The sequence below is a fragment of the Arachis hypogaea genome, chromosome 10 (genome assembly GCF_003086295.3).
Source record: "Arachis hypogaea cultivar Tifrunner chromosome 10, arahy.Tifrunner.gnm2.J5K5, whole genome shotgun sequence".
Taxonomy (NCBI): domain Eukaryota; kingdom Viridiplantae; phylum Streptophyta; class Magnoliopsida; order Fabales; family Fabaceae; genus Arachis; species Arachis hypogaea.
The window spans coordinates 106,181,806-106,195,387 of record NC_092045.1 but is presented as its reverse complement, the minus strand read 5'-3'; the positions used below and the strand labels follow the sequence as shown (position 1 = coordinate 106,195,387).

Sequence of the window (13,582 nt, the reverse complement as noted above, 5' to 3'; positions counted from 1 at the left end):
TACTTTGCTAATTTTCTTCCCACATGTCCAAACCACCTAAAACAAGATCCTACAACAGGCGCTACTCCTACTTTCTCTCTAATATCTTCATTCCTTATTTTGTGGATACATGTGTGGCCGCTCATCCATCGGAGTATCCTTATCTCTGCTACAATTAACTTATATTCATGCTCATCCTTTGCCGCCCAACAATTTTTTCCATATAATATAGACGATCTAATAGCAATGCGATGTTTTAGAGATACTTTTTTTGTCACATATAAAACCAGACGCATTCTGCCACTTTGAGCAACCCGCTTATATCTGATATTTTACTCCTTCCTCAATTTTTTCATTATCCTGTATGATACACCCAGTGTACTTAAAATACTTTACTTGCGATTAGGATGCTTTCTCCAATTTTCACTTCTGTATTCTTGTTTTCCCCCTCGCCTACCAAACTTACATTCCATATATACCGTCAAAACTGCGGCTTATGCTTAAACCATACCTCTCTAAACAATAAGTCTACGATCTATAATTCTACAGTGCCTACAAAGACTTTTAGTTCTTCCTCCCTGATCGGCTGATCCTTTTCAGTTCAATAGCTTGTGTAGTTGACTGCTTTAACGTTGTATTGAAAATACCCTTTAAAAAGTGAACAAGAACTAAGAGAGATACATGAGGGTAGAATTGAATAGTTAGTAGGAGAGGAATGAACTAAAAAGTAACCGGTGAAACTGAGAAAAATCAAGAAATAATTGAACAAGAATTTAAATGTTAGAGGAACCAAGAGGTTTTTGGTTTTATTATCCATTAAATCTTTCTAAAATAAATGGTGAGGATTGAGTGTAAGTTATTATACTTACACTCGGAGTCAATGGATCCCTCTTATATATCATCAATTAAAAAATATTCTGTAATATTTACTGCATAAAGATCATTCCCTCAATCCAAATTTTCTGGAATTTGAAGATACCTCTTCAGCCTTGGCTCCCACCAGATGTAGGCCACATTTGTCCTTATCAACACCATCCCAGGAAGATAAGGTAGCCAATAAAGCATGGATAGAAATCAATATGTCTCCACAAGTGAGCTTAAGTCTAACTTGCTCCTCAAAGATATTATTCATTGCATTGACCTGCAAAATAAAAGTGCAGATGAAACAATCAGTGGCAGCTATCCTGTATGAAACAATTATTTACAATACAGACCATGTCATTTTCATACCAAATCTGGAAACGTTGTGGCCTTGGACCAATGAGGATGTTGACAAAGATGGTACAATATTTTCCCACGCACCTGAGTTTAAAATGGGTTTAAAAAACATAAATATGAAGTAGATATCCATTGAATTAATAAATTCCACAATATCAATTATATAGTGCCTAAATTTTATAAACCTTGTATTTTATAGCATTTAAAGTCTACCTTCGGATCACATTCTTTATCCACTAATTTGAAGAGTACATCCCATGTAAGAGCATGAGTAGCAGAGAAGAAATATGAAATAATTAATATCATGCCCATTTTCCACTTCTCTACAGAAGACCACACATCACTGCCTATTTTCTTCTGAACTGCTAAATTATCCATGTCTGTGGAATCATCATTAACATCTAATTCCACATCCACAATTCTACTTTTACTGCTGTCATATAGGCAGGAACTTTGAATACCATCAGTAGCTATATCTTGTGTGACTGTCTGAGACTGAAGGTTAATCACATGCTGAGCATAACCTTCATATAGATCAACAAATGCATTCAATAATCTCTCAACAGATTGAATTACATCACCAAATGGGGCAACTTCCAACAAATTTAGATCCCTCCATTCTTTAAATATTGGAGTGGAGAGAAAACTATGAACAGCAACAGCAAGAGAACTTGTTTCATCACAAGCAGGATCACAAATTAAGCAACTATAAGACCGTTCATCATGATATTTTTGAATGATTCCAACAGCAATATCAAGCATCTCTTGCAGGCATTTGTATAATTTTGAAAGGAATAAAACATTTATTTTCCTGAAAGAATACAAAAGCACATGTAAGAAAACAAAAACCAGTTGGCAAACTGTCGGCAAATATCACGCGAAAAATAATTGTCGTGTGAGTGAATGCACATGTGCGACAATATGGTATTATTTTAAACCATACAGTTGTTTATTTTGGAATAATTTAGCTGGTTAAAATATTTAAAACATATCGATATGTTCTATGCTAAAATTCTCACATGTCAAATACAGGATATTTGAACTTGCGAACCAACTAAGCTCACAAATCCCTAATGGCACATATTTTGAACACAGCAGGAGCCCTGGCGAAACCACCAGAAATATTATAATCTCAAATTGCTAATGGCTAATATTGTGGCTAACACCTTTTATCAAAATAATATATTGAGGCCGACTCCAAGTCTCTCTGAATTAATACTATCAATTCAGAGCATAACAAGACATTAAATAATACAATGACACAAAGGTATAAAAAATAAGTAATATAATATCGATAGGCTTTTGCCATTTCATTCACCCTAAAATACTGCAAAGGGTAACACCATCAGGAAGGTAAAAAAGACAGCAAAACATGTTCACCGATATACATCCATTATGTATAACATAACACCAGTATCAAAAGTACATTAAAAAAAAGGATTATAAAAAATAAACCAAAGGTGACAAACCTTGTGAAAAAAGAACCGTAAAGGACATTAGACAAGAGAGAACATATCAAGAAAATATCAGGTAACTGCCTCTCATTGCTATCCTCTGTCACAAAAACTCCAAGAATAGCTTTCTCCATCTCGTGCATCAGCTGATCACTTATTTCACGAGGGACACGTACACAGGGAGAACTTTGAAATCGAGAGCCCTGGAAAACTTTTCCTTGTGTTAAAATCATGGAAGATAAAAAAAAAAATACAAGCTTCTTTAGATGAAGACCTACCACATCAACTTTAGAAACTTTGTCGGTTTTTGTGAGAGCTTCCATAGAGCAATCCAAAAAGTCAAGGAGAACTTGGTGTTTAGGATCTTCTAACTAGAACCAAAATCAAAATCAGATTTCAATCTAAGAAAAACCACTAGAACCAAAAACTACCCAGGAGTAGGAGACACTAAGTTGTACCTTATGATAATCATCTAGAGTTTCAGAGGTATTGCAAATGCTGTAAACAAGAGGAAATTCTTTAGAGTATTGAATAAGAGGAATACAACCTGCACAAAGTGCATACATAGCACTAGGCAGCAAAAAGACAATCCGCTCATCCAATGTTGAATATCCCTGCATAACAACAAACAGAAAACTGAAACTAAAGTAGAAGAACATTAGGCACTCCCTGCATTTTTAGGATGTGCCATCCAGCAATATTGCCAACTAATAGAAAAGAAAGAACTCAGAGATATATATTAATTACTGAGCTTAGCACAGATGAGTTCTTACATACAATGAGGAGATAGCTTGTGATGGAAGCTATAACAAAGAGCTTATGGCAGCTGTAACTAACTCACAGCTGTCCTATCCTAGCTGGCTCTGCTGTTCTAAGTTCTAACTAACTCCTACTTCTTTATACTTTACTAGCTTACTCTATTACCAACAGATATTACAGAATATATAACAGGAGATTTACAATATTTTGTTCAAAACAATTTAAGGCAAACACACCTTCAAATTAAGATCACTCAAAATTGATCTCAAAAGGTTCTTCCTCAAATGTAAACTATCTCGCAAATCAGCCTGCACAATACGGAGACAATATATTAAATATGAAAGTGGTTCAATGTAGCAAACTTATCATTTTTACCAATGAAAACCTGAAATTCACCCACATGTACAACATATAAAAACCATTGCAAAACTGTCTTTATTATGTGCCAATATATATAATGCCATGTAAAGAATAAGGATATACAAGAAGACATAAAAAGGTGTAGAATGAAGACTTAAATGGTTGCTTATATTTCACTTGCATAAATGCTAAGCATATATTGCAAAAATTTATCTTTGTAAGGAAAATAAAATTTAATTTAGACACTGATAATTACAAACAACGAAGATGAGGAATAATCCTAAATCAATGTGACACTTTCCAATCCCTTGACACATCATTTTAGTGTAACTCTGAGAAATAGCGGTTAGCTTTACACGAGATAGAGGTCCACCAAATCTTATCTCAAATAAGCCCTATGTAATAAAAGTTTCCATAAAAAATGAGATTTTAGTTCCAACCAAAGACCATATCATTACATAGATTCCATGTTGCCATAAAGTTTGACCTCTTTCTTATTTTACAAAACAAGCTAAACTTCAAGAACTGACTGAAATCAGCAGCAGTTCTTGTAGAAACAATTATTTTCAAATTAAATTCTACAAAATAAATTGCATGCTCAAAAACTACAAGGCTTCTCCCATCTTATATAAACATCATTTTAAGATAACGACTAGTCAAACATCAATTATATATATATATATATATATATATATATATATATATATATATATATATATTATTACAAAAAAAGTATATGACGCTTCACTGTCAACTTACATGAGAATTTTTCTTTGAAAAGTAGCATGAGAAGAAATACAATATGGGTCTGCATTAAAAGTAAATCAAGAGATAATAAGAATTAATGATGCAATAATTATATATCAAGTATGAAAAAAAAAACCATATTCATAAAAGAACTGAAAAAAAAGGACAAGAGTGAATGGCTAATTCGGAATACTAGAGAGGCTCACATGACCCATCTTCAATGAAAAGCTTCATATACACTGCTTATTCAACTTCATAAAATTCAACAAAGATGTTCTACCGGATACAAACCTTTTAATGCATAAAACTAGTTTCTTTTTTCTCATTTGTCATTGCCACCACAATTGTTTATTTCAATTTCTATCGTCATATTCATAAATATGGGATAGTCTCACACATTATAACAAAGAAATGTTAGTCACAAAACTGTAGCATTTATGCTGAGTTTCAAATTAGTATCTTGAGCAGAGTAATTACCTAGCTTAAAGAAAAGGACAGTCTGGTGCACAAGTAATTACCCAGCTTACAGTGGGTTTTATTTTTTGTATTTAAGCAATTATTGTATCAATGAGCTCATGGATACTCCTATGATATATTGACCTGGCAACCCAATTTCAGTCAGTGCCACCTTTCTAAATAATCATGAACATAGTATCAGGGAGTTATCCAGAACCACGGTAATATGAGCACCTAAGCTCCAAGTCGCTTTTTGGATACATAATGTATCATGTATACTGAATTAACCTACAGCCTTCAATGATAAATCTTTATTTTACAGTCTCAAAACTACAGTTTTCATTTCATCTGATCATTCAACGTAGAAAGGCACTTACATTGAAGTTGGTCTTTTAAATAACTGAAGATCCCATACATCTTGTGGTACAACGCATGTATTTATCATATCCTGGATAAAAGCATGTGAGATAGAGATTTCTCATGAATTAACAAGAAGCTTGATTCTGTGAAATCTACAACTCACACTTGATGTTATATAACTAAGCAGCACCAACGCAGCATCGACCTGCATCAATGTGATCATTCAAAATCTAAAATGACAACATACAAAAACTATAAAATAAATTTCCACTTTACCAATAAGAGAACAACATTAAAATAAAGGGTAAGTATACTTTTTGTCCCTAACATTTTTGAAAAGTTTCGAAATACCGTTAACGTTTAATTTGATTCAATTTTATCAGTAACGTTTGAAATGAGTTTTAATTTTACCTTTTATCTTAAATTTTTGTCAATTAATTTTTTTGCGAAAACTATAGAGGGATCAAGCTCATGAACCATATCATGAAGTTATGAGAAAGAATTATAAAATAGAGGGTGAGACAAGAGACACAAAAAACAGAGAACCAATTTGGTTTTATGCCAGGTATATCCACCACTGAAGCTACATACTTGTTAAGAAGGATGATGGAGAAGTATCGCAGTAATAAAAAAGATCTATATATGGTGTTTATTGATTTGGAAAAGCATACGATAGGGTGCCAAGAGAAGACTTATGGAATATTTTAGAAAGGAAGAGAGTAAAGATCGCATATAATCGTGCAATTAAAGACATGTATGATCGGGCTACAACTAGAGTGAAGACTCAAGGTGGTGTGACAAAGGAATTTTCTATTGGTATAGGATTACACCAGGAATCATCTTTAAGTCCATATATTTTCACATTAGTCTTCGAAGTACTCGCAGAGCATATCCAAGAGCATGTGCTATGGTGCATGCTTTTAGCCAATGATATCGTCCTTACGAGAGAGTCAAGGGAAGACCTAAATAAGAAGATGCACTTCTTGAGAGAAGCTCTAGAAGTGTATGGTCTGCGAATAAGCCGTAGCCAGGTGGAATATATGGAATGTAAATTCGACTACCGAAGGAAAAACCTTAATAAAGAGGTGAAGAATGGAGAAAACACCCTACGAAAAGTTAAAATTTTAAATATCTTGGATGCATCATACAGCATAATGGAGAGATTAAACATGATGTAGATAATAGGATCCAAGCAGGTTGGTCAAAATGACAGAGTGCGTCTAGTTTCATATATGACAAAAAAGTGCCTTTAAAACTCAAAAGTAAAATCTATCGGACTGCTATCAGACCGGCTATGCTTTATGCTACAGAGTGTTGGGCGGCCAAAGGGAGCACGAACATAAGTTAAGTATAGTAGAGATGAAGATGTTGATATGGATGAGTGGTCATCCGCGATTGAATAGAATAAGAAACAAAGATATAAGAGAAAGAGTTAGAGTAGCACCTATTGTGAAAAAAATAGTAAAATCGCGTCTCAGGTGGTTTGGACATGTGAGAAAAAGACCGACAGAGCACCCAGGCAATAGGGTGGATGAGATGGAAGATGGACAAGGGGTGAAAGGGAAGAAAGACCTAGGAAGATCATCCATGAGATGGTCAAACGAGATCTACATGTAAACGGTCTCTCTAGACATGATACATGATAGAACTCAATAGCATCGTTTGATCCATGTAGCCAACCCCATCTAGTGGGGGACAAGGCTCTGTTGTTGTTGTTTGTATACCTTTAATTAATCACATTATCATTATCAACATCATCTCATCCTTCCTTATTTCCCATCTCAGCAACCTTTCCACTTCCATCATCAACATCATCACCCATTATTCCATTACTCATCCCACAACCACCACACCTGCCTCACTCCACCTCCATTATCAATATCATCATGTCATCCTCACCACTGCACCTTGCCACCACCTCCAATGCCCGTCACAAACTCGCCCCACCTCCATCATCTTCTCATGTCTCTGGCACCACACCCCCCTCATCCTCCCGCCATTGCCACTCACCTCCACCATTCCCACAACAGCAACAACACGCCCATTAAATCCACCTCTCACCCCAGCTGCCCTCTCTCTAACAGTGAGGTGGGGGAGATGCAGAATGATGCAAGGATAAAGATGCAGGTTGAGGATGAGAGGTGGTGGATAAGTGTTGTAGATGTGAAGATGCAACGGGAGTATGATGATGCAGTGTGTGAATGTTGAGAGACCTGTCTTGAGGTGCAGGGCTCAATGCAGAAGCAGTAGTAAGAGGAAAAAAGATAAGACACATTATGATTTGGAAGGAGGATGAGGATGATGATGAGGAATGCTCCTTGTAGGGAAACTCATACTCATGAAATGTTATATCCTTTGAAATAAAAACCTGCCATTAGCATCCAAACAATTGACCACTTTGTATGATTGGTTGTATACTAAAACGGTATTCTAAGAGGAACAAAATGCATATTTATTTTTGTTATATGGTCTTAAATAGGGGTAAGAAGCGCCCCCAAAAACCTTAAGAGCATAATAATAGGTTTCGTATGAAATAAACACTCAAAGGGGGATGAGAAGCTAAGATTAGAGGGGGTAGCCTATTGCATGCTTATAATAATAAGATTTTACAATCGATTACATGTGCAGTTTTTCATCATTTTTTGTGCATATACATGTATTTTTAGTTCATCCGCCATTTCCTGCAACACCATATGCCATTATCCAATGGTGGATTTTTGGCTCTTTACCGTAAGCCGCCATCCGCAATCAAAAGCAATTCTTTAGTGGTGTGATTCTCCTAAAAATCTTCCTAGACAGATGCTAAACTAAAAATGAGAAAAAGAACTTTAACTAAAGTATCCCAAAGTACTGAGCTTCTTCCTCCATCTCTAACTACTACGCTACCTTTCATCTAGTCTACACAAGTTACTATTGCTTCCGCAGGCCTTTTCAACACATCTCAACTATTTAAGTGAAATTTCACCATTTTGGAATAGTGCTACATCAACTTTTTCCCTCGTACTCATTCCTAATCCTTTCATGTCTGGTGTATCCACTCATCCAGGACACCAACTCATCTTTGCATTTATCATTTTTTCTTGTAGGTATTTTCCTTTTTTGGGTGCAATTCTTGGTGTCTTACTGCCCAATAATCAGTATAATACCCTAAAATATGATGAACTCTATAACTAGAGTGGTAAGTTTATCATAGATAACATCTGTGAAATATTGATTACCCAGTTACAGAGATTAGAAATGCAAAATTTACAGGCTGTTTCTAACGGTAGCCAAGGACCTACATTACCCTTGCCAGAAATTAATAGATTCATGAGAAGAGACAGGAAGTGCATGCAATTATGATGTAGCTAGCTAAAATGATTTATGAGGCTATCAATGGAACAAATATAGGGTGAAATTCCCTTTTGAAAAAAAAAATACAGGGTGAAATGAATAAATATGTAATTATGCTGGTCAGGTTGTGTACATAGAGTCAGAATACAGGAGGCAGATATATTGAAAATATCTACATATAACAAGAACTTCAACCATTAAAATCTTGAGCCAGATTATGTCAACAAAACTTACAAGAGGGCTTATGTTGCTGAAAATTGGCAATGCATGCACTAAAGTACTCCATATTAGTTGCCAACCACTGATGAACTGCAAAAATTCATTTGACCAACTTAATGTATGATTCAGTAAGAAAACGTAAAAGCAACAAAGATAGTGACAAGTGACAACAGTCTACGACAGGCTTAAAAATTATCTTTGATGATAAAAATGTTAGAACTAAGTGATTGCTAAATAATGTCTCTTTCTTTAATGCTTTAGTACAAACTTTAAATGAAAGGTTATTCAAAACTTTCAATCGGTGAAATTCAGACATGGAAGGTAAATGTCAATACTGTATATTGTTGTCACCTTAATATTCAGTAACTTTTCTCAACATTGCTTGGCTTATTGAATGTTGTAACCCATTCACCAAAATATATCGCCAGATTATTAAATGCACACTGAACACCTACCATTTCTCTTCCAATTTCTCCTCCAGAACTTAAGAATAACAATGAATGAGGAGGATAAGGTATCCTCATAACCAACAAATAAAGGAAAAAATAACAGAGGATTGAAGGGCATATTAATCCTCAAGATAGGCAACACTATTTTCACACATGATCATCCATTATCAATGCCAACTATTATTGTCATGCTGAGACTGGGTATTAGAATTTAGAGGCATCAGCGCAGGATAAATCAAAAAGGACCGGTGAGACTATGTTTTCATGTTTATGTGTGTGCGCATGCATGAGAGAGAGAGAGAGAGAGAGAGAGAGAGAGAGAGAGAGAGAGAGAGAGAGACCTCATTTAATTTAGAAGATGGCACTGATGATATCACCATCATTGAATCTGGAAGAAACAGAACAGATGAAAGTTCCTGCAAACTCCTTCAGAAGCAAGAGGAAAATCAGGGCCCACATATCAACTCCACTAGAACAGAATGACATATCTGTTTATAATATATTAAAACAGCCCAAGGTAGCCTATAGATGCATTGTTATGAAAGATTACAACTGTCACAAATAACAAATAACAACATAAATATGTGTACACCTAAATGTATATTTCTAATTCTAGAACACCCATTTACATTCATAGTATAACTATTCTAAAGAAATCGAGTTTTTGTTTTTGTGGTCTTATTGTATTTTATTCTTCTTTCCAAAAACAAATGAACGCTCATAGCTTGATCCTGTGCAATTAATACGTTGGTCAAAGATTTTTTAGTATCCATGACCATCGCCAAAATTTACTATGCAAAATAGCCAGATTGAAACGGCGGAAAAAGATCCTAATAAAAAAAGGCAAAAAATCCAACAAGCAACAACAGAAACAAATGAATCAGCAAATAGTAGTAGCAAAGAAAAAGTAGAAGACAATCAACAATGCAAACTTCATGACGAGCAAACATTACTCCAAACATTCAAGTGGAGGAAAACAAAACAAACATCACCAACAAGTAGCAACGCTGCAAAAAGGAAGACACCAAAAGCAAAAAAAAATAATAATAATAAGTAGAAAACTATATTGAGCAACTTTAGTTGATTTACTACTTAAGACATTATAACCGTTGACAATTTTAAATGTATTCAGACATGATTAAACAAAAAATTCAATAATACATTATTTATCGCATTATTCAATTAAATTCTTTGTATAAATATACACTATTTTATTTAAATAATATTAGAAAATCTAATAAAGAAAAACTATCATAAGAAAATCATAATTCAAATTCTCCGCACATCACGCGGATCAAAATCTAGTTTGATATCAAAAAGAAATGAATAAAACTAGAGATTATTATCAAGTAAAAACATGTAAAGAACAACAGGACAACGCCAACTTATTCACATGCATATGATAAGATCAACAAAAAACCAAAGCATACCGCAGCGTCCATAACAAACCATCATAGGCACGCTCCACATTGGCACAATTCACAATCCTGCAATATTATCTCAACTTTATTAAGTAAACAGTGACCATGACCATTCTTTCCTACAGAGATACGGCATGCATAAACAAATATTCAATTTAAATTTCAAACCATTAGCAAGATAACTGAGTGTTCAAAATAATACATCTTAACCAGTAAATTGTCGAGAATAAATTCTCCCAAAGTATGCGCAAAATTACAACACTTTATATATTAAAATGGGAAGAATATCACCAAGAGCATGGAGATACTCCCAAGCTAATATAACTCTTCATAAATACAGAGGGGGTATATAAAAAATAAAAAATAAAATAGTGTAACAAAGGAAACAGCATGATAGAGAAGTTTGTGAATGAAACATGTCATGCTTTCAATCTTGAAAAGTGTATGTTTAAAAAATATATAAAGAAAAGAGAGGGCAATACTGCCAGGAACAATACTGTCCAAACATTTCAATGCAATTCCTTTTGAGTAGGAAAATATAAAACTCTTTAGAATAATGCAAATATGAGGGAGCTAATATTCCACCTGAAACAAATGACTGAAGCAACTATTACTATGTCTACCTTGTGAATCCCGAATTACCTGTCAAAGGTCATCCATATGCCTTCAAACCAGTAGAGAAAAAGATCTTTGCGAATGCAACTATGGTAATTTCGAATAAGAGAACAAAATGCAGCATTCCTGTGCAGCAAATATCCTCCATCAATTACCATCATGATAATTAATTTAAACAGGGACATGGATGGGTGTATTTATCTACATCAGTTATTAATTTTCACTTTCCTTGTGATGATGCCTTTTTTATTCTGTAATCTCTTACATTCTATCTGTCTATCCAGCAGGGGGAAATTTTGCGTAATTACCTCTGTCATGAAACCGTCTCTTGTAAAATCTTAAAGTATAGTAGAAATACATGAATCATTTATATTTAACACGTCTCCTCATACAAGAGCATCTTTTAGGCTTAAAACATGAACAGTGCAGAAAGCCATCTTATGTCATACTAAAATTATTTTCATTATTATTTATTTAAAAGAATGGGGGCAGCAGGATCAAACTCTAGACCCTTTTAGTCATAGAGGCTCTAGTATCATATCATAAAACTTAAGTTGTCAAGTAAAAGCTTGTATCTAACAACCTCTATCTACACTTCACATTCTACTAACATATATAAGTTAATAAAAGTATAAATTTACAGAGAATAATTAAATACATAGTCAAACAATCATCATATTCATGTTCTATTTCTTGGGGACAAAATAGAAAATGAGTTTCACAGTGCACCCGACAACTATGCTTATAAATTACCATAGCCATTTGCCTTTCATGAGTGCCTCCCTCATAATCCCAGCAGCAGGTTCCCTCTTTACCCGTTTTTCACTAGAAGATTCTCTAGTTGTATTAAGGCAAGCCTGATCAACAAATCGGGTTAGCAAAAAATAAGCAAATTCTTATAGCAAAAAAGACAAAAAAAAAAAAATACTGCATTTACTAAATCAACTAACATAAAAATGTAATATGCTCAATTTATACACAAACACTATATGCAAATTATATATGTCGATAACTCTACATAATACGCAGAAATGGTATCATTCTAAAAACAAGAAAGATCATGGTAACAAATATTCAAGAACATTGTGGCAAGAAAAACATAAATGTTACCAAGGAGAAAAGAGGGCAAGTTTAACTGATGAAAATAAAACAACCACCAAAATAGAAATAGAAATATAAATAATAACAGGAAAAAGACAGCAACACTGCTCAGCTTCTCCACAAATAAAAATGAATATCAACCACAAAATAAAATATGGAGGTTTAAAAAAAAAGCACCAGAGAACTCCACAAGGACAATACCATCCCAAAAAATGTCATTTAACATATAGGGTGCCTTCTTCAATCAAACACAGAAGCACTGCTACTAAAAGACACAATGCTAGAATACTATGGCCTCATCTTTATTGAAACATCTAGAACAAAGGACAAGAAACTGCTCCACAGCAAACCCAGTATTCATTAACCACACTAGACACACTCAAGAAAAGAAAGCATAATTAAAACAGCTGTGTTTTATCTTACTAATTATATCAGATAAAAAATAATTTGCAGAGTATGGGTAACGATGACTGAGTTTACAGTAACTACCCGATAAAATATAACTGCAGCAAGTTCCACCAAGCCACAATGTGAACTAGTCAAAGCTCCAAGTTTATCATCTTTATTTCCATCTCCCCTGGTCAGAAAGCTCATTGTGATCTACCAGAAAAACCAGGCATCAATTATACAAGATATGAACATCAGAATTTGGAAACACTCACCTAGGCATTGAAGTACAAGACATGCTACCCTGATCAAGATCCTTACAAATCACATCCAAAAGTTGTTCCACCAGTAAACAACTATCAGCAGCACCCCTCATCAAATTTAATTGTATCCTTGAATACAATATAAGTGAATCCTGTAACAGACATTGGGTTTAAAAAATAAAAAATAAAAAATAAAAAATAAAAACAATTTATAAGTTTAATACGGTATTTTGCATTTAAATACAATGGTAAGATACCTTAAGCACTCGATCATGTGTTGTCAGCCAACAGCGAAACACGAACTGCTGTATAGCATTATGAATCTCTAACAACTGACAGCCCAAATTTGGACCATCATTTAACAAATATGTATTAATACACTCAACAAGCTTGCGTGATATCTTTCCCTCTTCCCTAAAGAAAGAAACCAAGATACGACATTGTATCCAGATGAACAGAAA

General features: G+C 34.2%; 1 protein-coding gene across 8 annotated transcripts in view; it reads right to left on the bottom strand.

Annotated features, from left to right (window-relative positions):
• The window catches only part of LOC112716311 (serine/threonine-protein kinase ATM), a 43,476-nt gene that overhangs the window by 26,521 nt on the left and 3,373 nt on the right, over positions 1-13,582 (bottom strand). For 7 of the 8 annotated variants that reach the window (XR_003812090.2, XR_003812091.2, XR_011866877.1 and 4 more), the window contains exons 6-23: positions 13,379-13,535; positions 13,134-13,273; positions 12,961-13,048; positions 12,124-12,227; positions 11,398-11,496; positions 10,765-10,821; positions 9,676-9,760; positions 8,901-8,975; positions 5,497-5,538; positions 5,351-5,421; positions 4,530-4,578; positions 3,647-3,718; positions 3,110-3,265; positions 2,930-3,022; positions 2,667-2,854; positions 1,411-2,008; positions 1,210-1,281; positions 959-1,120 (exon numbers count right to left, since the gene is read on the bottom strand). Coding sequence is in view for 5 of the 8 variants with exons in the window: in XM_025768193.3 (XP_025623978.1) it covers positions 959-1,120; positions 1,210-1,281; positions 1,411-2,008; positions 2,667-2,854; positions 2,930-3,022; positions 3,110-3,265; positions 3,647-3,718; positions 4,530-4,578; positions 5,351-5,421; positions 5,497-5,538; positions 8,901-8,975; positions 9,676-9,760; positions 10,765-10,821; positions 11,398-11,496; positions 12,124-12,227; positions 12,961-13,048; positions 13,134-13,273; positions 13,379-13,535 (2,308 nt within the window). In the remaining 3 variants the exon portion in view is untranslated. The remainder of the gene's footprint in view (positions 1-958; positions 1,121-1,209; positions 1,282-1,410; positions 2,009-2,666; positions 2,855-2,929; positions 3,023-3,109; positions 3,266-3,646; positions 3,719-4,529; positions 4,579-5,350; positions 5,422-5,496; positions 5,539-8,900; positions 8,976-9,675; positions 9,761-10,764; positions 10,822-11,397; positions 11,497-12,123; positions 12,228-12,960; positions 13,049-13,133; positions 13,274-13,378; positions 13,536-13,582) is intronic. The other variant, XM_025768197.2, reaches the window with a different exon arrangement.